General features: G+C 63.9%; 1 protein-coding gene across 13 annotated transcripts in view; it reads right to left on the bottom strand.

Annotated features, from left to right (window-relative positions):
* Ablim2 (actin binding LIM protein family member 2) overlaps nucleotides 1–21,748 on the bottom strand; it is a 136,719-nt gene that overhangs the window by 74,721 nt on the left and 40,250 nt on the right. For all 13 annotated transcript variants that reach the window (XM_076865303.2, XM_076865302.2, XM_076865307.2 and 10 more), the window contains exons 2-5: nucleotides 16,645–16,788; nucleotides 12,978–13,161; nucleotides 7,803–7,918; nucleotides 801–927 (exon numbers count right to left, since the gene is read on the bottom strand). In XM_076865303.2, coding sequence (XP_076721418.2) covers nucleotides 801–927; nucleotides 7,803–7,918; nucleotides 12,978–13,161; nucleotides 16,645–16,788 — 571 coding nt within the window. The remainder of the gene's footprint in view (nucleotides 1–800; nucleotides 928–7,802; nucleotides 7,919–12,977; nucleotides 13,162–16,644; nucleotides 16,789–21,748) is intronic.

Here is a 21,748-nt window from a genome sequence, read left to right as displayed (position 1 = left end):
AAACAAAGGCCGATGTTCTCTCTGATACACAGATGCTGACTCACAGTGGGAGGGAGGTTCCCCGGGCTGGACAGGAGGAGTGGGGGACAGAGAGAGGGGTGGGAATGGGAAAGGCAGTGGAATGAACTGGACCTCACTTTCTGTGTTCCCATATGAACACACGACCAGGGCGACCACATCATGTACAACCACAAGGATGGGGAGTCACATCCAGGATGTGTCCAGGTGCACTCTACTCTCACACGTATCTAATATATGCCTCCTGGCAACTAGCCCCTCCCTGGCCGTGAGAGCCCCAGGAGGTGCCCCAGGGCCTAGGTAGAGCCAGGCCCTGCCCCTAACAATCTAACAGCTCCTTCCCCTAACCCTGTCGGGGGACACTGCCACCAGGGCTGGCAGCCCCAAGGGCCCTGCTCTGCAGAATTCAGGGTGTGTGGCCCTGGAGTCCCAACCCCGACCACCAGGACAGTCCTCCTTTCCTGTTCCTGTGGCCGGCATCTGCTGACCGTGCATTGTGCTCACGGGTGTCCAGCTTTGGAACATCCAGGTGCCCGGGAGGTGGAGGGCCATGTCCAGGGACAGAGCTCGAGGTCTTGACAAACCCCTGTTCCCGACCAGCAGAGGGAGCTGGAGCCTCTGCCACCATTTGAGGAACCAAGGATGGGCCAGGAGAAGCTGGGCTGGGGGACAGGTCAGGTGGGCTGCTTCCTCACCCACCAGCGGGGAGGTCGCTGCAGGAGGGGGACACACAGGGCAGCAGCCCACAGCCCGGCCCCCATGGCTCCGGCCCGGCCACTTACTTGCTGATGTACTCTGCGTCCAGGAGCTTCCCGCAGGCCTTGCACTTGAAGCAGCCCAAGTGCCAGTGTTTGTCCAGAGCCACCAGCGCCTGGCCGTTTTTGATCTCTGAGCCACAGCCCCCGCAGCCTGGGGGAAGAGCAGACACAGACGTCCTCACGTGGGGCCCAACACCACCAAGGTCCTGGACCAAGGGTCCTGGAGGTGACCTGGAGGCACCAAGGGCACTCTGGCTGCTCCCAGACCCTGGAGCAGGCCAGAGAAAGAGGGCAGCGGGCAGCCCTGCTGGCTTGAGGGAGGCCCGGCTGCCCTGGCTGACGGAGACGGGAGAACGAGGGTGTTCTGGTTCCGGGGCACCCACTGGGGGCCGCAGGGCTGGGAGCAGGGGAGCGAGAGCCGGACATGGGCCTGCCTTCTAGAAGGCCAGAGCCACCTCCACAGTGTCCATGCAGACAGGGGCACGGGGTGGGGGCTGGCATCTCCCCAGGCCTCTCCCCTGGAGGCAAGATGCTGAGCCCGGGGAGGCAGCGTGCCCCCTGGAGGGAAACGGGCTGCATTGCAGAGGACTGGGCACCCGGGCAGTCTGGCTGTGCACTAAGGTGTGCAAGGTGGGCAGACAGGAGCCGCCATGGCCTGAGGGACCCCAGTGCAGGTGGCTCCTGGGCTCAGCTCTTGCCTGTGGGTCCCTCCCAGGAAGTCCCCTCCCATCCCCAGTTCCTGCTGCCACAGTCTGCGGCCCCTGGCACAGCACGCACTGCACAATGCCCCATTCTACCCGGGGACTCTGCCTGGGCCCAGCAGGCTCTGCACTGGCCTCAGGCCTCCTCCCCCTGCAGCCTGACCCGTGGGCTTCCACGGTGGCTGCTTCTCTGCACCTTGTGGCCAATGGCCTGGTCGGGGCCCTGGCCGGCCTCCCGGCGTTGCCTTCCCTCCCAGCCAAGCTGCCTGGGCCTCTGCGCCTGGCCCTTCACTGCGCCAGATGCTCAGGCCCCTCCTCCAGTGAGCTCTCACCTTGGCCCCACGTCACCGTCACTCATAAGGCTTACTGAGGACGAGTGGGAGATTCAGCAGGGGGAGCTGGGCAGAGACTGGCAGCATGGGCCCACATGGGGGACGGGCAGTGCCCAGGGGCATGTGACTGTGTAGACACGTGTGTGTGTGCAGGTGTGCGTGGGGTGTGTCATGTGAGCATGTGCACAGCCATAGTGCAGGGGCCCTGGTACCCACAGGGCGTGGTTCCAAGACCCCTGAGGAGACCAAAGTCCATGGTGTTCAAGCCCCTGACGGGGGCACCCTCCCGTGTGCTGAACACCTGCAGACCACCCACAACACCTGGTGCGTGATAGTGCCCGTGGACCACACTGGTGAGAGAAAGGCCCCTAGTGTTGAGCAACAGTGGTTCACGTGGTCTGACCCAGGTTGGTTGCCACCGTGGGGTGGAACTAGGCACAGGGCCGAGTGGACACGTTTGTGTGCACCTCTCTCTTTGTGTGCAGGTGGGTCTCTGTGTCTCTGACGACGTCTATGTGTGCATGTGTGTCTATGCACACGTGTCTGCAGGTGTGAGTGTGTCTGAGGGGCTCTTGTTTTGTACATGTGCGTATCTGTGTGAGAGTCTGGCTGTGCACTGAGGTGTGCAAGGTGGGGCCTTGGGGTCCTGTGAGGGCAGACAGGAGCCACCATGGCCTGAGGGGCCCCAATGCAGGTGGCTCCTGGGCTCAGCCAGCTGACTCAACAGGGAAGAATGTGGCTCCAGGTCCAGAAAGACCCGGTAATCCTGGCCCACCACTGCAGGGCGACCCTGGGCAGGGGCCCTTCCCCTTGAGGCCTGTTTCCTGGGGGACAGGCTGTGATGTTGGCAGTCACTGCCTAGCTCAGATACAGCACAGCTGGCCTGGCACCATGGCTGCCCGGCCCTCAGCTCAGTCAGGGCCAAGCAAGACCCACAGGGCCTGGCGTGCAGTAGGCTAGGCTGCTTGGCACGAGTCTTGTTATGCTGACGGATATGCTCAGGGCCTGAGTCACTGCTTTGAAGAATAAAGTGAACCCACACCCACTACACTGCGGCTCAGGCTCTTCCTGGGTCAACGCTCTGCTCCATCCACATGCAACTTTGGAAACAAGTGAAGAGACTTAACCCAGGACCAGGCCCTGAGGGAGGGGGCTCAGGACCCTGGAAGCCCAGGCCAGCCAGGCCTGAGAAGCTCGGGTGAAGGAATGAATGGAGCCAAGGTGGGGGGACCCTGTTCAAGTCCAGGGGCAGCAAATCTTAGAGCAGACACCTCTCGCTGCAGTCGCATGTGGCCATGGCCTGTTGGTCCAGGGCACGCTGTGGGAGCTCCATGGCAGAGGCTCTCAGCTGGGGTGATTTGTTCTCAGGGAACAATGACAATATCTGGAGACCCCAGGGGTGGGGCTCCCGCCATCTAGAGGTAGGGGCTGGGATGTGCTGAGCCTCCTGCTGTGCACAGGGCAGCCCCCCATCACCTGGCCCCAGATGCTCGCTGTGCTAAGGCTGAGGACGCCACGCTGAGCCCTGGTTGGCATCCATTCAGATGGGCGAACGGGGAGACGGCACACCAGGCGGCAGTGCGGGGGACAGGCAGCCTGGGGCAGGGTGGGGGATGCGGACCCTGAGCCAGGCTGCCTGGGCCACTCCAGCTGTGGACCACCGGGAAGTCACTTGATGTGTGTCCGAGTGAGAGAGGGACACCCTTGTGGAGTGGCAGCACCAGCCTCCTGCAGGGCAAAGACAGGCGCAGCCCAGGCGCCAAGGACACACCTGGTGAACCACAGATGCCTGTTGGTCCTGCTGCTGTGGCCGGATGGTGCCTGGTGGGGACCAAGACACCACCCCCTTCCTACTGCGCCAGCAGCATGCCCGCCCCGCCCAACCTCCAGCTCCTGGGGGGCTGCCTCCATTTCTCTTCCTGAGCCCAGTGGAGGGCCCAGAGGCTCTGGGCACATTGGACATGGACCTGACAGCCCGTCCCTCACTCCTCCCTGGCCACCCGGGGGGAGCACTGCTATCAATGAGCAGTGAATGCAGAGACCAGGAGGAGAGAGGGATGTCGCCATGGAAACCTCAGCCATCTGCACACATGTGGGGCTCAGCAGGGCTCTGGGTGGCTCCACCAGGGACAGAACAGCCACATGTGACCTACGCTGCCCCAGGCTCAGCCACACTTCAGCCTTAGAGTGCAGTGGGCCTGCGGGGCACCCCCAGAGTTGGCCGTCCACCTGCCATGCCCCGGGCCTGGCCCTGTCACCTGGAGCAAGGGGCTGGGGCTGGGCTCTTCCTGATAGGAGCCTTCTAGAACCTTCCAGTTCCTGGTTCCCCTTAAATGGTCTTTCTTCCAGAAGAGGGCACGGGGTTCAGGCCCTGGTCCTGCCCGTGAGTCCTACAGGGACCAGGATGTGCTGGGTGGTGTCTAGAGCCTCGCCTGGGACCTCAGAGGGTGGGCTCTGACCCCCACCCCCCCCACCTGTGGCCCCCCAGTCTAGCAGGGTCAAGGTGATGGGGGCTTAGTCCCTGTGTTGGGCCTGAGCTGGAAACAGGGGGCTGACGGAGCCCAAGGCTCATGGTGACTGAGAAGTGACCAGCTGGCCCGAGAACTCCTCTGGCCGTGGTGGAGGGAGAGGGGCGGAGCGTGGCTGGCACAGGCCACGTGTGCTCAGGCCCAGCCCTGACACGCTTCGGGTCCTCACCAGACAGGGGCACCGCGGTGAGTGCCCATGGTGGGTGCAGGGCCTGGGGAGGAGCAGAGGGGGCCTTGCCTCTGGAGTCATTGTCCCTGACTTCACGGATGGCTGCAGGTGGGCTGTGCCCCATTTCCCAGGGAGCCTGGCACCAGGCCACCCTGCTGGGGAGGGGCTGGGGCTCCAGGTTCTGGTCACCAACCTCTTAGAAAGCCAAGCTGCACAGCCTCCCACCAAGGAAGATGCAGGGCTGTAGGTGCCGTAGGTGCCAAGGCCCAGGCGGCACAGACCCACCCCTGGAGAGAGGACCCGCGGCCCCGTCCTGGGCCTGGCCGCCAGCTCTGCACAGGCCCTTCCTGCCCCTCCACCCGGCACCCTCCAGTCTGGCTGCAGAGCCCGAGGGTGGAGCCACAGGGCTGGGGTGGCCAAGCCTCAGCCCAGTCCTGGGGCTTCTCAGCGTGGACAGAGCTGCTCCCCATCCTGCCCTGGGTTGAGCCCCTCTAGACCACTGCCCAAACCTCTGCTGGCCCAGCCACCCTACGGCCTAGAGAGGGAAGTGGCTTCATGGATCAGAGGTCTGTGAGGGTGCATCCACCAGGCAGCCAGGCTCAGGCCAGTCCTGGTTGGCCCAGTGATGGCCTCATGGAGCATTGCCTGTGACCAGCACCTGACCAGACCTGGACGAGCAGGGCTCCCAGGACAGGGGCACCCTCCACGGGGCATCACGGGGAAGCCTGCAGTGCCCCTCCCCAGGAGAAAGCCCCGGTGTTCCCCTGTTGCTAAGCAACAGGCTCAGGACCACGGATTCAGGCCTGCCTCTACCCAGCCCGCCACTCTGCCCTCCCCACGAGGGCACCAGAATGGCAGCCGGGGCTTTTCTCCCTCAGAAGCGCTGCCTGGCCAGACTCGTCCCTAGCATTCAGGACTGCCCTGGCCCTCGCTCACTCAGTTACCTCTGACACACCACGGAACACCTTGGCATGGCCACCCGGGCCCCGTCTCCCGAGTGCCACCCCGCCCTCGTCCCCACAGCAGCCCGTCCCCCTACATCATCTGGTGGTGCCCCTGTGTCCGCAGGTCCCCAGGCTTGGTGACCTCCCTTTGTGCCCATTGCTGTGGCTTCAATATTGGTGACTACCAGGTCCCCAAAGCCACAGTGTTAAGAGGCGTGGACCTTGGGAGGTGAGGGTCTGCTCTGGGGAGTGGGACTGGCATTGGGTAAAGGGCTGCAGGTGGAGGGACCTCGCCCTTGGCCCCCAGGAAGCAGAGCAGCCCCGCCAGACGCCAGGGCTTGCGCTTGGCCTCCAGCCTCCGCGACCCGAGAGGGAGTTTTGTTCTTTGTAGATTCCCAGCCTCGGGCAGTGTGTCACAGCAGCACAAATGGACTAAGACGCCATCCACTGGAATTCTGCCTGCGTCCCACAGGTCAGAACTGAGGCCACTTCCTGGGAGACCGCTGGCCACTGAGAGCTGAGCCCACATGCCCTGGAGTTAAAGGCCTTACCCGCAACCTCAGGCCCTCAGTCCTGGCTGCATGCCCACACCTGGAGGAGGGAAGAAGTCTCCCTGCAGGGCACTCTGGGGCAAGAGGAGGGGACCCTTCAGATGACAATACAGGAGCCCGGGACTGTGATTCTGATTCTAGGTTCAGAAGAGGGTAAGTTCAGCGTTCTTCCATGAACGGGGGAAGGAGCAGGGTTTATTATCAGACCACCCTGGGGGCCAGGGAGTACGTGTTTTTTGAAATCGCACAGTTGGTTGGGTGTGGTGGTGCACACCTCTAATCCCGGTTCCTCAGGAGGCTAAGGCAGGAGGATGTGAGTTTGAGGCCAGCCTCAGCAACTTAGTGAGGCCCTAAGCAGCTTAGCAAGACATTGTCACAAAATAAAAACTAAAAAGGGATGGGATGTGGCTTAGTGGTGAAGCACCCCTGGGTTCAATCCCCAGTATTACGAAAAGGGAAAATAAGAAAAAAATGCATGCTTGATATTTTACAATGAATTTGCTCTTAGGAAGGTTGTTGTTCGCCCTGAGTGCAGGAATCCTTCACACCAATAACTTTCTCCAATAATATCTTTTAAATTTTTTCTTTTAAAATTTTTTTAGTAGTAGATGAACACAATTCATAGTTTGTTTATTTTTATGTGGTGCTGAGGATGGAACCCAGCGCCTCACACATGCAAGGCGAGCGCTCTACCACTGAGCCCCAGCCCCAGCCCCAATAACATTTTTTTTTTTAATCTTAAAATAACCCTCAGACAGTGGTCTGTGGCTGGGTATTTCCCTCTTGCTTTGGCTGCCAGGAAGCACTGGACCAACAGTTCAGATGAATACCCTCCTTTTAAAATTTTGCCCAGATCTTTTGACTTCTATTTGGTTTAGTCATAATGTTCCTATCCATGAAGACAATCCTGAAAGCTCCATCCTTCCAGACCCCAGTGGAGAGAAACTTCTGAATGGAGCACTGTCCGAGCGAGCCCCAGAGCATCAAGCGCACCAAGATGGGCCTCTATGCGCGGGCCTCCGGGGGAAGGACTCCTGCCCTCTGGGTGAAACCGGGAGGCTGGGGCGCAGTGGCCTCTGCAGGCTCCACCCAGCAGGGAGCTGGGGAGACAGGGTTTGGGCAAGGCAGGAGGTGGGCGTGGGGGCTGCCTCTGGGAATTCAGAGAAGCCCCACCTGGGTCCCTATCCCGAGGTGTGGCCCTGCCTTGGGGACACCACTGTGACCCCAGTCCCAGGCTGGGCTCAGAACTCTGCTTCTTTAGCGAGGGCCTGCAGCAACATGGCACAGGCTGGGCGCCCTGTCCCCTGGTGCCTTGGTCCCTCCCAGGCCCGTCCTGCCTCTTGCCCCAGAAGACCATCCAGGCTGCGAGAGGCCACCTTGCTCCACCCCGTCTGCACTCTGTGACACCGCTGGCACTTGTCCCTTTATGGCGATGACCGCCTGCCTCCTCACTCAGGAGGGATGTATTGAGCACCCACTGCATACGCGCCTGGCCCAGTCTGGGTGGACTGGGGACCTGAGAGCCCTGGAAGCCAGGGCAGGAGGGGAGCTGGGGTGAAGGCTGCCGGGGAGGACGAGGAGGAGGCCGGGAAGGCCTCCTGCAGGAGGGGGCTGGAGGCACCCGGGAGAGCAGAGCCGGGCACAGGCTGGGTGGCAGCGGGGCCTGGGCTTCCCAGCCTGGTGCTGCCCCACACGTGCCCACTGCTGCCCCCTGTGGCTACTCACGTGCTGGGTCCCTGTGCGGCCCAGCCTGTCCCCCTGTCACAGAGGCCACCCCTGTGTGCCTCGAGTGTCCACTTACTCCGGAGGCCCTGGGACAGGTGCACGCTGCTGCCCAGCGCTGTGGGCAGGGAGCACTTCTGACACACGCATTCCTTGCCGTTGAAGGTCACTCGGTCCCCGGGGGGAAAGGGGAGCCTGAAACAAGAGAGCCCGTTACTGCCCAGGCCTCCTCCTGCCCGTCTGTCCCGGAGAGCTGCGCTCGGAGCATGGCAGGCGCCACAGGCCGCGATGCAGGGCCTCTCCTCCAGGCACCATGGCGTCCCTGTGGGGGACTCAGATAGCCGCTGACACGTTTCCACGTCGTCGGCATGAACAGGGAGGGCGGAGCTGCCCACGCCCTGAAGAGGGCTGGCTGGGTCAGCCCACCTTGACCTCTGGGCTCCGTGGCCACCCAAGAAGCACTGGACCTGGTGGCCACAGTGATGGGCCACTGCTGCCGAGCCCATGCTGAGTGCCCACCCCCTCCCGTGGGCTGTGGCCTGGCCCTGGCCCTGCCTCTGTCTCACCAGCTCCAGCCCAGCCACCCCGGCAGCCATGGGGACGTTTGGGAAGCACAAGATGCCACAGCCCCCGGTCTGTGGGGCTGACGTTCATTTAGCAAGTGTGTCTCAGGTCCTCATTCAGCTCGTCCCTGTCCTTGGGGACCGCGTTCACGTGTGGCTGGGCCGGGCCACGGTCCACAGCCCCCTCACCTCCTCCGCTTCCCTGAAGCCCCTGCGCTCTTCCTCCCATCAGAGCTGTGCTCGCCCGGGGTCTTAGGTCTTGCAGTCCCCCCAGGAATGGGGACTTGGGACTGTGTGGGTCCCCACGTTACTGGTGTGATCTGTGGGAGTCTTTAGCTGTGGAACCTAGAACAAGTTACTCAACGTCTCTGTGCTCGGTTTTCGTCTGCAAAATGGAACTAACACAACCCGTTAGCAGCCATCCCGCCAACAACCCGTCCGCTGACATCGGTGGGCAGCACTGGCCGTGGCTGGCCTGGGAGGGGCTGGATGCAGGGCAGCTGCTCCTACAAACGTGGGTCACTAATGAGACGCGTCCTGTGGGTGCCCACCCACCTGGCCCCGGGGAACACCCACGGCCCCATGGCCTGCTGCCCCTCATGCTGCGTCCCTGGACCTCCCTGCCCAGGAGCCGCACAGCGCCCCTTGCTGGACACACGTGTCCTGCTCCTCGCCACCAGCAGTGACCGGTGCGTGCATTTCCCTGCTGTCTTCTGACTTGGCGCCTCGTCAGCCTGGCAGCCTTCCTGGGCAGGTGGGGCAGCGCCCTCCAGGGCCCGGGGTCTAGAAGGCCTTTATATGGACTCCGTCTTACATGGGAGCCCCTATGGGTGCCGTCTGTGGTGCCATCTGTGGGAGCCGTGTGTGGGTGCCTCTGTGGTGCCATCTGTGGGTGCCTCTGTGGTGCCATCTGTGGGAGCCATCTTTGGTTCCGTCTGTGGGAGCCACCTGTGGGTGCCTCTGTGGGTGCCAACTGTGGATGCCTCCGTGGGAGCCGTCTGTGGTGCCATCTGTGGGTGCTGTTTGTGGGAGCCGCCTGTGGTGCCATCTGTGGGTGCCTCTGTGGGAGCCGTCTGTGGTGCCATCTGTGGGTGCCTCTGTGGGAGCCGTCTGTGGTGCCATCTGTGGGTGCCTCTGTGGGAGCCGTCTGTGGTGCCATCTGTGGGTGCCTCTGTGGTGCCATCTGTGGGTGCCTCTGTGGGAGCCATCTGTGGGTGCCGACTGTGGATGCCTCTGTGGGTGCCTCTGTGGTGCCATCTGTGGGTGCTGTCTGTGGTGCCATCTGTGGGTGCCGACTGTGGATGCCTCTGTGGGTGCCTCTGTGGGTGCCTCTGTGGGAGCCGTCTGTGGTGCCATCTGTGGGTGCCTCTGTGGGAGCCTCTGTGGGAGCCGTCTGTGGTGCCGTCTGTGGGTGCCTCTGTGGGAGCCATCTGTGGGTGCCTCTGTGGGAGCCGTCTGTGGGTGCCGACTGTGGATGCCTCTGTGGGAGCCATCTGTGGTGCCGTCTGTGGGAGCCTCTGTGGGAGCCATCTGTGGGAGCCTCTGTGGGAGCCATCTGTGGGTGCCTCTGTGGGAGCCGTCTGTGGGTGCCGACTGTGGATGCCTCTGTGGGAGCCGTCTGTGGTGCCATCTGTGGGTGCCTCTGTGGGAGCCGTCTGTGGTGCCGTCTGTGGGAGCCTCTGTGGGAGCCGTCTGTGGGTGCCTCTGTGGGAGCCGTCTGTGGGTACCTCTGTGGGAGCCGTCTGTAGTGCCATCTGTGGGTGCCTCTGTGGGAGCCGTCTGTGGGTGCCTCTGTGGGAGCCGTCTGTGGGTGCCTCTGTGGGAGCCGTCTGTGGGTGCCGACTGTGGATGCCTCTGTGGGAGCCGTCTGTGGTGCCATCTGTGGGTGCCTCTGTGGGAGCCTCTGTGGGAGCCGTCTGTGGTGCCGTCTGTGGGTGCCTCTGTGGGAGCCTCTGTGGGAGCCGTCTGTGGTGCCGTCTGTGGGTGCCTCTGTGGGAGCCATCTGTGGGTACCTCTGTGGGAGCTGTCTGTGGTGCCATCTGTGGGTGCCTCTGTGGGTGCCTCTGTGGTGCCATCTGTGGTGCCATCTGTGGGTGCCTCTGTGGTGCCATCTGTGGGTGCCTCTGTGGGAGCCGTCTGTGGTGCCATCTGTGGGTGCCTCTGTGGTGCCATCTGTGGGTGTCATCTTTGGGTGCCCCGTCTGTGGGTGCCGCCTTTCTCGGCCCTCGCTGTATCCACACACCACACGATGCACAATCCGCGGGTTTTGGTGGGTTCCCAGCTGGTGGCACCACCACGGCCAACTCCGGGATGCCCCGGGGTCCACGGGAGCAGCCGGGCCCCCCACCTCCTTGGCTCCAGCTGGACTGCAGTTCCCAGCTTCTCTCCTCCTCTCCGAGGACCCGTCCACCCTGTTTCCCGCCTGCGCACCTGCCACTGGGGTCTGTTGTGCCTCTGTGGACCGGGGAGGCCCCTCTTGTCACCGCTATGATTCTTGTCACCCCTGTGGTGGCCAATGTGGCTGTGAGGACGTGGTAGGTCTGGGGTTTGTCCTGTTCCGGGCTCTTTGTGATCCTCGGGTTGTGGTTCTCATCAAATTTGGGAATTTTTCATCTATTATTTCTGCAAGTGCACTCTGGCCTCCCGCCCACCTGGGTGGATGGGCAGAGGGACCGGCAGGCAGGGGCGGGAGAGTCCGTCCCCTCCCTTCCCCGGCTCTTTCCTGTCCCGAGTCTTCTTCTCTCTGAGCTGAGTCCGGAGCCCTCAGCTGCTCTGTGCCACCAACCTTCCTCTGTTCCTCCTGACCCTCTGCTGGTTCCTCCCAGGGGTTTCATATCAGGAACTGTGTCCTCGCGTTTGCACCCCCCAGGCCACTTCTCGTCACCTCCCTGGCCCTCCTGCATCTGTCCGCCCTTGCCTTCCCACACCGATGGTATCCGAGTCGTGGTCCAGGGCACACTACACTGTCCTGCGGGGTCTGCTCCCTGGGTGCCTCCTGCTGGGGAGGTCACGTGTTCTAGTTTCTTAGGACCAGTGCATTTGGGGTGCTGGACATCCCAGATTCTGGTTTTGTGGGCTGGATCTCATTTTCCTGCAGAGTGGGGGGCGCTGGCTGGGTCGGCCTGTCCACCTCAAGACCAGCACGATCCTCGGAGGCGGCCCTTGGTGGGGGACGGCCATAGCCTTCCTTCAGGGCTATTGTAGTCACACTGATAAGGCCTGAGGTCCCTGCGGTGTCTTGGGGTTCAGCAGCTTAGAACTGGGACTTCCTGGTCACTCCCTGCCCACCTCAGGCCACTCCCTCTGTGTGGCCAAGGCTTGGTATTTGCCCAAGCCTCAGAGGCGTCCTCCACAGACCTCAGGCGGCCACGTGCTATGCTCTCCCCGCTGCCCTGCCTCCCTGGTCCTCACCCAGGGAACTCCACGCTCTGCCCAGCTTCAAGAGGCCGCTGGGCCAGGGCTGCACTCTCCTGGCAGATGCCACCCCCACCCCCACCCCCGCCGGCTCTGGTGGCTGAAGCCAGCAGATGGACGGGGTTTCGTTCCATCTTCTGCTTGTTTAGGTGGGTGAGGATCCCAGGCCCACGACCCGTGTGACCAGCACTGTCTGTTGTCATCTGTGAAACAGTGGATTATCCAGAGGTGACCTCTCAGGCCACAGGGACTCGCCACCCTGGTCTCTAAGCCACACACAGAACCACAGCCGAGACGATGCCAGGCCTGCAGTCTGGGCCCACAGATGGCCCTTTCAGGGACGTGTTCCTGCGTCCCTGCTTCCGCTCGTCCCCATCCTCTGACAAAAGCTGACCGAGTTCCCGCTGTGACCACAGGGAGTGTTGGAGCGGAGGCCGGTCCGTCCTGGGTGTGGTGCCGCAGCGGGCAGGAAGCGGACCCTGCCTTCTATTCTCTCCCTCTTTGTTTCCTAGAAATGGAACGTTCTCCCGGGAGAGCGCGGTCAGGCTGGCTGGGCAGCTGCCCGCTGGCTCCTGCTCGGCCCAGGGGCTGTAGCAGGAGAGGGGAGCGGGGGCCCTGCAGCGAGGTGAGGACCCACCCTCTCCGTCCACCATGCCCGCTCTGTGCCAGGCCCCGGGTACCAGGGAGAAGTGAGACACAGCCCCTGCCCTTCCCGGACCTCCACCAGGCAGCCACAGCCATGGGCTGGAGAAGGGCACGGTCCTGGGGCCAGGGGCACCGCATGGCACGCAGTGGGGCCGCAGGAGGGAGGGCAGGCGCCAGGCAGCGGAGCCTGCAGGAGATGCTGGGCAGCGGAGACTGCGGGGCAGGGCCGTGCACCTGTCAGTCAGCAGGCAGCCTGGGCCTGGCACCCGAGGGTGCTGAAGGGACCGGTGGAGGGAACAGATGGGAGGCTCCTCTGCCAGGCCAAGGGGCTCGGCTGTTCTCTTGGGGCCACGGGAGCAGCATGGCACGGGGAGCGAGGCAGAGGGGAGGGCAGGGTGTGGAGGCCCGGGAGTTTCGGCCTGGGTGGGGCAGTGGCTGCGTGGGCATTGGGAGGAGGAGCTGGGGTTCTGGGAAGAGGCCCCGTGCCTGTCGGGTGGGGCAGTTCTACAGATGGACGTGACAGGAGGGTTGCTGTGCGGCTCAAAAAGTTGCTTGACCTCTCTGTGCCTGGCGCAGGCTTGGGAGGTTGGCAGTGGGGGAGGAGGAAGGGCCGTACCCAGGGGGCCACTCACCGGCAGACGGCGCACACGAAGCAGTCGGGGTGGTAGGTCTTGCCCAGCGCGGACACCACCTCACCCTCGATGAACTGGTCGCAGCTGTAGCAGCGGGTGCCGTAGAGCCGCTGGTAGTCCTGGGAGCAGATGTACTCCCCCTGCCGCACGAAGAAGCCACCCTCGGCCAGGTCACAGCCGCAGGCTGAGGGGGACAGGCCCAGCGTCAGCAGGGTGACCCTCCCCAGGCCATAAGCATGGCACAGGCCTGGGTGTCGGGGTCCCCTGGGGCCAGGCTCCTGGCCTGGAATGGAGTGGACATCCCCACACGTGACCTCAGCCCAGAGGCCAGAAGCCTTTCGAGTGGATTTTGCTTACAGAAGCTCCCGGAAAGGGGCGCGCTCTGGGGATGAGAGGCGGGCTACCTGGGGGGTGGGGGGACAGGCCAGCCTCTGTCCTTGCTGGGCAAGTCTCGACCCCACCACAGATGGGGTGTCCATGTCCCCAGGGCCCCTCCTACACCAGGTGGGTGGTCTCCACATGCTGCACAGGGGACGGGTGACAGCCTGAGTTCCTACACGGGCCCAGCTCTGTTCTGGGCTAGGCCTGGGGGAGGACAGGCATCCTGCCCTGGTCTCCTTGTCCCCACACCCCACAGTGTGGCAGGCAGCACTGCGGGGAGGAGACGGGCTGCTTTGTCTCCTGCCGGCTCCCCCTCTGGAGCTGCTGGGCCCGGGGAAGCCATTGTCAGTAGGCAGCAGGGGCCACCCCAGACAGCACGGGCGCCCCTGCTCCGTCCCCCTCCAGGCCCGGGAGCGCTCGGGAGCTGTGTGCAGTCTGGAGGGAGCAGCCTACTGTGTGCCCGGCTGATCCCGTGTCCCAGAGAAGCCCCTCAGCCCTGGGCCACCAGCTGTCCAGGCCCAGTGTGACAGCTCGCAGATCCCAAGCCCATCTGGAGAGCCACGTGACCTGCACCTCACCGCTGAGCCGGGCAGCTCCTGTCGCAGCCTGACAATGACGGTGCGCCCACAGGCCTCCAACAGGGTGGTGAAGCTGGAGGGAGTCCCCTGAGCCACACCTGCAGCCCGTGTCCAGCGCTGGGCTGCAACGGCTCCAGCCCAGCATGGCCGGCAGCACCCCTCCCAGGGCATGCCTGTCCCTCTCCAGGGAGGGAGGCCTGTGCCCCCCTGGGCCTCTGCATCCTCACGGGGAACACAAGGCTCCCCGAGGCAGGGACGTCCTTGTTCCCATGCATCCCACACTGAGAGCTGCGTCTGACACACAGTAGGGGGTGTCCAGGGGTGTCTCTGTGGCCAAGAGCCGCACCCGCTGTGCACAGCAGTCTGGACCCAGAGCGGCCATTTCTCCACTGGGCTTCCCGGGGGAAGGGTGGCACTGGAGCGATGCCCGGGGCAGGAACCAGACACAACAGACCTGAGTCAGGTTTCCTCGGGGCCTGGTCATCCCCAGCTGGCCGACCTGCTTTGGTTTGACTGGTAAGGTGCCCCCAGCCCCGGGATGGGCATGACTGGGCCAAGTCACAACTGTCCTGTTCCTGTTGGCCAGTGGAATGGCCATGTGGGCCAGGTCTGGCCAGCGAGTGCCGTGGCAAGTCTGGGGGACCTCGGGAAAAGGAGAAGGCCCTCTGCTGTACAGCCCCAGCTGCTGGCCACCTGTGAGGGTGGCTGTTGGAGCCACAGCAACCATCTTGAGACCTTGAGGAGTGGCACCAGTGTCATGCCCAGATGGGACGTGGAAGAGGGGACAGTCAGGGTGGGGTAGGGAAGGAAGCTGAGTCCTGGTGACCCTGTTGGGTTGTTAAATGGACCAGCCCTGAGGGGGGGTGGGGCCCCTCCAGGTTTCACATCAAGGTGTCATGTCCACGTTGGCGAGAACATGGTGAGCTGGCTCTCCTTCCCACCACCCTCAGTGCTAGGAGCTCGGGAACCTGTGTCCCCAAGGAGCCTGGACGACACGCCAGCCCAAGACCACGATGGCCCGTGCTCGGACACACGGCTGTGTGCAGAGCTGGCAGGGACCTCCGTGGCTCTGCACTCCGGAGCAGGGGCACAGGGACCTCCCAGGCACACCCCAGAGCCAGCCTGGCACCTGCCCCTGGTCATGGGAGGCAGGTGGGGCTGGACCAGGCCCGTGTGTCCAGGCTCCTGACCCCACTGCCACTGCTGTCCCCAGTCGGCCTCAGGGAGCCCCACCAACAGTGTGGCCATGCTGGCCGGCCTGCGCTGACCGGGTCGGCAGGAAGGGGCGACAGTCATCCCCACCACCTGCCCGCCTGGGGCCACGGGGGGATGGGCAGGCCGGGCCCTGCACCTCACTGCAGCCTGAGGTCAGCTGGTGGAAAAGCCTTTTAGAGGACGTGTGTCCCCTTCTAACAGCCTCTGAAGGGCCACCTGATGGGCCCCGCGTCTCAGAAACAGAGGGATGTCCCATGCAGAGTCGGCAAGAGGGGGCCAGACAGGACCCGGAGAGTCCTCAGGAACAGGAAGAACTGCTGGGCTGTGGGAGGCCCGCTGGGGACAGCAAAGCCCCCGGAGCCCACGTCCCTTCGTCCTGGTGGTGGAGGTGGCACCACGGGGACAGGAGCCTGGGTGCTGTGTGAGGTGACTCTGGAGGTCGCCCTCCACCCGCCGGCGCCTCTGTTCCACGTCCCAGGAAGCTGTTCCTTGCAGGTGTGCTGGGGCCGCCGTTCCCCTCACTGTCCTTTCCCACCACCCAGGGCGTCATCAGGGACCCCGACTCTGCTGCCTCGTTAGAGGGAGGGGCCCGGGGAACAGGGTGCACCTGAGAATTGTCGGGGCCCAGCTCAACCCTGGCACACAGCGGACGGCTGGATCCAGGTGACACCTGGGACTGGCAGGGATGGTTGCCCGCATGGATGGGGCCCTGAGGGGTGGGCTGCGGCCAGCCTCTGCCAAGGGACCGGCTCTGCTGCCCCTGCCGGCCCCTCAAGGCTTCAGAAATGCGAGAAGAGGGGGATCACTGTGGTCCCCAAGTCACAGGCCCCCACCAGGCCCTGTGTGCCTCCCGGGTGCCTGACCTCCCTGGGCTGGTGGCCCAGGGCACTTCTGGGTTTCCCTTCCAACAGCGGGACTCAGGTGGCTGCGCCCTGTGGCCTGTGTGGGGGACGCGAGGCCTGTGGGTGGGACAGGGCTTCCCCTGTGCACGCTGTCCCCTTTCCCTACGGGGAGGACCCTGGGTGCCTCCCCAGGAACCCGGGAGGGACAACCTGGGTTGGGGCCACAGAGGGGCCCAGAGTCCAAGCTCTGGACAAGCCCAGCAGCCGGTGTGGGAGTGGTCAGGAGGCTGCGGTGGGTCTGTCCTACACTGCGGCCTAGGGTCAGTGCGTCACCCCGGGGCTTTAACTTGTGTCCCCAAAGGCTGTTTCATGGGTCTTTAGGGAATTAAGGGCAGCCGCACAGGGTCCGGGGGCTGGCAGCTGGGAGAGACCCCGGGGGTTCTGTTCCCGTTCATCTTGTCTGGTTATTAGCATTCAGCATGTTGCTCACGGCTTTCTCACAGCTAGAGAAAAAGGACAGTGCTCTTCACTGGGAACAAAACGGTGGTGCTCCCTGGCCGGGTGGGGTGACCTTGGCTGGGCGGGAAGGCCGGGACCCCAGGCTGACCCGTGTGGTCAGCCGTGGGCTGTGGGCTGGCGGTGGGCACTTACCTTTGCAGACGAAGCACCTGATGTGGAAGTACTTGCTCTGCACCCGCAGCACCTCCCCCTTGCACACGGAGCCACACGTGGTGCACAGGATCGCAGTGGCTGCCGGCGGCTCCAGGGGGCTGTGAGTGGCCTGCGGCTGTGACACTGCGGACAGAGAAAGCAGCGTGTTAGAGGGTGGGTGGCCGCCCCAGCGCCCCAGGCATCCAGGAGGGACTCTGGCCCACTCTTGCCTGGGACCAGTGAAGAGTCAGAGCATGTGACAGGTGGCAACCTGAGGGCCAAAGCCACCTGGTCACCTGCAAGGAGCCCCACACCACGAGCATCCTGGCCCCTCGCCTGAGTGACCAGAACGCTGCTGCCCTCCCGAAGGCGGCCCAGCCCCTGCTGCTCCCCAGGCAGGACCTCCCCAGCAGGACCTCCCCAGCAGGACCTCCCCAGCGGGCCTCGGGCCGGGCTCCTCCCCAGCGAGCTCCCGGCCTCTGCTCTGTGAGTGCAGCAGCACTTCCCAGGGGAGCTTGCTGCGTGTGTCCTCTGGGTCCTGGGACATGGGTCTGCATATCCTTGCTGTCCCCTTAAGGTTGGCCACAGTGCAGGGTATAAGGAGGTGCTGGGAGCCAGGGATGAGGGCTGCGTGATGGCACTGTGGCCTGACCATGGGCACCCGGTGGCTCCCTGCCTTCCTCATCCGCATCCCTCCACCCCCACCCCCGGGCAGGGAGGCCGGAGCACCGCATGCTGGGGCCACCCAGGGTCACCCGGGCAGGAGAGGAGCCCCAGGCAGCCGCGCTGGCAGGTGGAGGCTCAGGGGAGCTGCCCAGCTCTGGAGCCAGAGGGAGGATTGGTTAGGCGGAGGAGCTACAGACCCACTGGGCGCAGGCAGGAGCCGCAGTGGGTCTGTGGGCAGGGTGGGGAGATGCGGGAGCAGCAGCATAGCTAGCCAAGAAAGGCCATGTGCATCTGGGGCTCAGTGTGTCAATGCGCCTGCCCAAGGGAACCACTCAGAGGGACTGAGGAGGTCAGAGGTCGGAGGTCAGAGGTCCGAGGTCAGACAAGCACAGGGGTGTGGCCTGGGCATGTGGCTAGACGACCAAGTGTGGGTTCTGGTCTCCAGCCCTGTGCACAAATCCCCTCCGTAGCAGAAGCGGCTGAGCAGGCATGTCTTCTAGGAGCTGGACAGGAGGAGAGCCCGCCCCCCCTTGCCCAGCACCAGCCAGGGGCCCTGACATCAAGGACGCCTCCTCCCAGTGTGGTAGGCGGAGATGAGGCTGTGGAAGAGGCCAGAGGAGCAACACTGTAGCCTCCAAGACGGTAGAAGGGCAGCGAGCCCAGGAGTGCCAGCCCGGGCTCTACCGCCTGTGTGGCCCGGGTTAGGCATCTGACGTCCAGCATGGCAAGGTCATGACCTGGTGTTGTTTTAAACCCTCATTTGTGGGCATCTAATACGGCGGCCACAGGACTCTGGCACGGCAAGCAAGCTGTCAGACAGGCTGGGGACTCTGGGGAGAGGCCAAGTTGCCTCACCCCATCCCATCTGCTGACCACCCCTCATTTGGGTGGGCCAGATCTACCGTGTCCAGAAGCTGCCCCCAGGGAGCTCCCTGGACCAAACCCCGTGCCAAGGGCTTTCTGTGATCATACTGAGAGCCAGGGACACAAGCGGAGCCAGGCACACCTGGAAACGGTGGGACCACGGCCTGTGCCCTCTAGAAACCATCCCTTGGCTACGACACAGCCAGGAGGCAACCTGACAGAGCACTCACAGGCGGGCAGGCACCATCTCTAGGGACAACCCGGGGCCCAAGGACAGCTCTGCAGCAGTCGTCCGAGATGGCACAGCCCGATGACGAGCCCACAGCCACCCTACCATTTGCCCCTGCTTCCATTTCTAGACCAGGCAGAGGAGCCCAGATACGCCCCTCACCAGCCACCCAGGAGCAGGCTCCTTCCCAGAGCCCCAGCCTCCAGGCCGACAGCCTCCAGACCCAGCTGAGCCCCCTCTCCACTGCGGCTGCCCTGCCCCCACTGCAGGGGCATCTGCCAGCTTCTCAGAGCTGCTGCAGAGGGGGCCACATCACGTGCCGACTGTCCCCGTGGCTCACCTCCACGTATTTCCATGACCCTCTTGTGCCCGCTTCTCTGGTCTTGGTCTCCATCCCTTGAGGCTGAGTCAAGAGGCTGGGGGTGCAGGTGGCATATCTGGGGGGTCCCAGGTGTCAAGAAAGAGTGAGGGGCGAGGAGGGTAGGACAGGGAAGACAGAAGCCAGGAGCCCAGTGTTACTAAGCAGGTCACCATGGGGGGTGGCTGGACCCAGTCCTGGAGGACTGCCCAGCTCGACCACTGAGGAGGAAGGCCAGGGCACTGGCCCCACCCTCCTATGAGGGTCACCCAAAGCAGAGACCCTCCGCTCTCCTAGGCTGCAGGTGCCGTGGACGCTCACAGGGGCAGGGCTACTGCCACCCAGCTGCAGCTGAACCCACAGGCGGCCACAGGCCGGGGCTCTGGCCCAGTTCTGAGGGACTGGCGCACTCGGCCCAGACACAGGACTGGTGCTCGCATATCTGTACGAGAAGACCGAACACCAGCTGGGGACTCCAGGCCCGGTGGTCCCCTCCCTGCAGGGACAGTCAAGGAACCGAGGCCCAGAGAGGTGGCTCCGGGGGCCCACTGCCAGCACCACCTGTGGCCAGTACAGGCAGGGCTGTGCTCCTCTGCAGAGCCTGCCCCAGAGGGAGGCTGACCACGGACGGCCCAGGAGGGAGCCAGGTCATTCTGGGGACAGCAGGCCTTCCGAGGACAGGGATACTGGGTAGCTCAAGGTTGAGGACACAGCTGCCTGGGGACGAGGTAAGGTGTGGCCTGGAGACGCAGGTGCAGGAAGGAGGTGAGCACCCTGAAAACCAACTCAGGTGGCCCTGGGCACCCAGCGCTCAGTGTCCACGCCCACCTGGCCTCTTAAGAGGCCAAGAAGCTACACAGCAGAACCGATGGAGCAGAGCCCAGCCAGGGTCCTGTGAGCCTCCAACGCACCCTGGGGGCAGCCGGACACTCCCCGCAGGGGCACAGTCTGCCTACAGCCCCTCCCCACAGGCCTTGGGAGGGAGCCGCCTGCTCTCTTGTCCGTGAAGCTGGTGGGAGGAGTTGCAAGCTCCGTCTGCCTCCTGGGCTTGGGCCCAAGCAGCTCAGTGCAGAACAGGCGCCCCCCCAAAGCCCCAGATGGCACCTCCCCCAGGCAGTACAGGGGCTCCTGGAGGTGACGTCCCAGTGAGTCACCCTGTCCCATCTGAGCTCAACCAGAGGTGGTGGGTGGGGTGATGTGGCTCTGTTATGTCCTCACCCACTAGGGACACAAAGGACAACATGCTGCCCTCCATGAGCAAGGCAGGGGTCTCAGCTGGAGCCCGGCTCAAGCCCAGGAGAGGAGAAAGGTCAGTTTCAGGTTTCTGGGGCCAGCACAGGCTGTGGGGTCAGTGGCCCAGGACGCAGCCTCAGCTGTGCCCCCTCAAGGGTTGTGTCCCTGGACCCCCAGCCTCCTGTCCGTCCGTCTGTCTGTCCTGTCACCCATCACCCATCCTCTGCTCACATTGCCTGGCCGGGGGTGGCAGGCAGGAAGCTAGGACCACGGGCAAAGCCATCTGCCTAGCAACCAGCCCAGCCAACAAGCAGCGCTCAGTACACAATGACCTGCGTTATCGGGAGAACACAGGCTGACATCACCAGTGTCCAGACCGTGGAAACATCTCTGCACTTGGGGGCTATTTTAAGGGCATGATTCACAGGCTGCAACCCCGCCCACCCGACCAGCCCATGCAGCTGGGGCCTCTGTCTGCAGGGTCCATGGCTGGGGTGCTGCCCTCTGGTGGCAGGAATAGACACTGCGACGTGAGGGCCGCTCCTCTTGGTGCAGGTTTCCCTCAGGGGTGTTGTGAGGTGTGAGCCTTGTGCCCCCGCAGGGGGCTCATTCCTAGCATGGCCACCATAGGGCACTGCAAGGTCAGCACGCACAAGACCCCGCGAGGCCCTGCGTGCTTCCTCCTGGCTCCTCTCCTGTCTGTGGCTGACATCAGGCAACATGAGCTTCGCGGGGCACAGCGGCTCTGTAAGGCAGCCTGCAATGCGCCACCACCTCGTGCTGCTGCTGCTGCGTAAACTAAGGCTCAGGGATGTGGCCCTGCCAGCCATGGCAGCAGAAGGAGGACATGAGGCCATGCCCTGGGGTCTCTCCACGTGGCCCCCAACAGGACGGGGCTGTTCTGTGGGCCACCCCAACTGTGTTGCACGAGGAGGCCTGTGGAGAAAGAAGGCTGGCGCTGGCCAAGGACAGAGTCCCGGGGTGCAGGGCCGCGTGTGGCTCAGCCAGCCTCCCCAAGACCAAGCCCCACAACTGGAAGCTGGGCAGGCTGCCCTGAAGGTGGAGGGCAGGCTGGCGGCCAGAGGGTGCACACGATTGCTGGAGAAAACAGCCTTTCAAGTCACAAAGGGCCCCGAGCAAAGCTGCCAGGACATGTGCCCCCCCCGCAGGGCCACCTCCTGCCTCCCACAGCTCAGGGCCCAGGATAGACACTGGTCCCCAACCTGGCCCCGCCCAGGCTCTGGGTGCAGAAGGCAGCCAGGGACAGCATGTGGGCATGGATTGCGCTTTGCTTCGTGCTCTGGAACCCTCCTGCCCACCAGCCTGTGCCAGGGGTGGGTCAGGGTTGCTCGGCCTCCTGCCACCCCCATGAAGCCAGGTGGTCGCCCATCTCACAGGGTGGAAACCCAGGCCACGAGAAGCTGTTCCCCCCGCAGGTGCAGGAGGCGCGCAGAGCACTCTCCCCTGAGCCCTGCCCGAGTTCGCCCTTCAGGGACCCAGTCGCTTTATTCCTAAAATATCTTCAGTGATTCCAAGTGATTCCCAGACATCAGACCTGCAGACTGCTGGCCCCCGTCAGCAAGGGCTGGCCCGGTCATGTCGCCCACAGGCCACCTCTGTGAGTCTGGCTCATGGGCTGTCCCATCCGAGGGCTGCCTTGGGGAAGCAGGGTTGAGACATTCTGATCAGCCCGGAAACCTCACCCCAGATGGAGCCTGGCCCCGGAGGGCTGAAGCTGGCCCCAGAAGACTCTT

The sequence above is a fragment of the Callospermophilus lateralis genome, chromosome 8 (assembly GCF_048772815.1).
Source record: "Callospermophilus lateralis isolate mCalLat2 chromosome 8, mCalLat2.hap1, whole genome shotgun sequence".
In the NCBI taxonomy this organism is placed as follows: domain Eukaryota; kingdom Metazoa; phylum Chordata; class Mammalia; order Rodentia; family Sciuridae; genus Callospermophilus; species Callospermophilus lateralis.
Note: the sequence above shows the minus strand (reverse complement) of the source record. Positions and strands in the feature narration are given on the sequence as shown.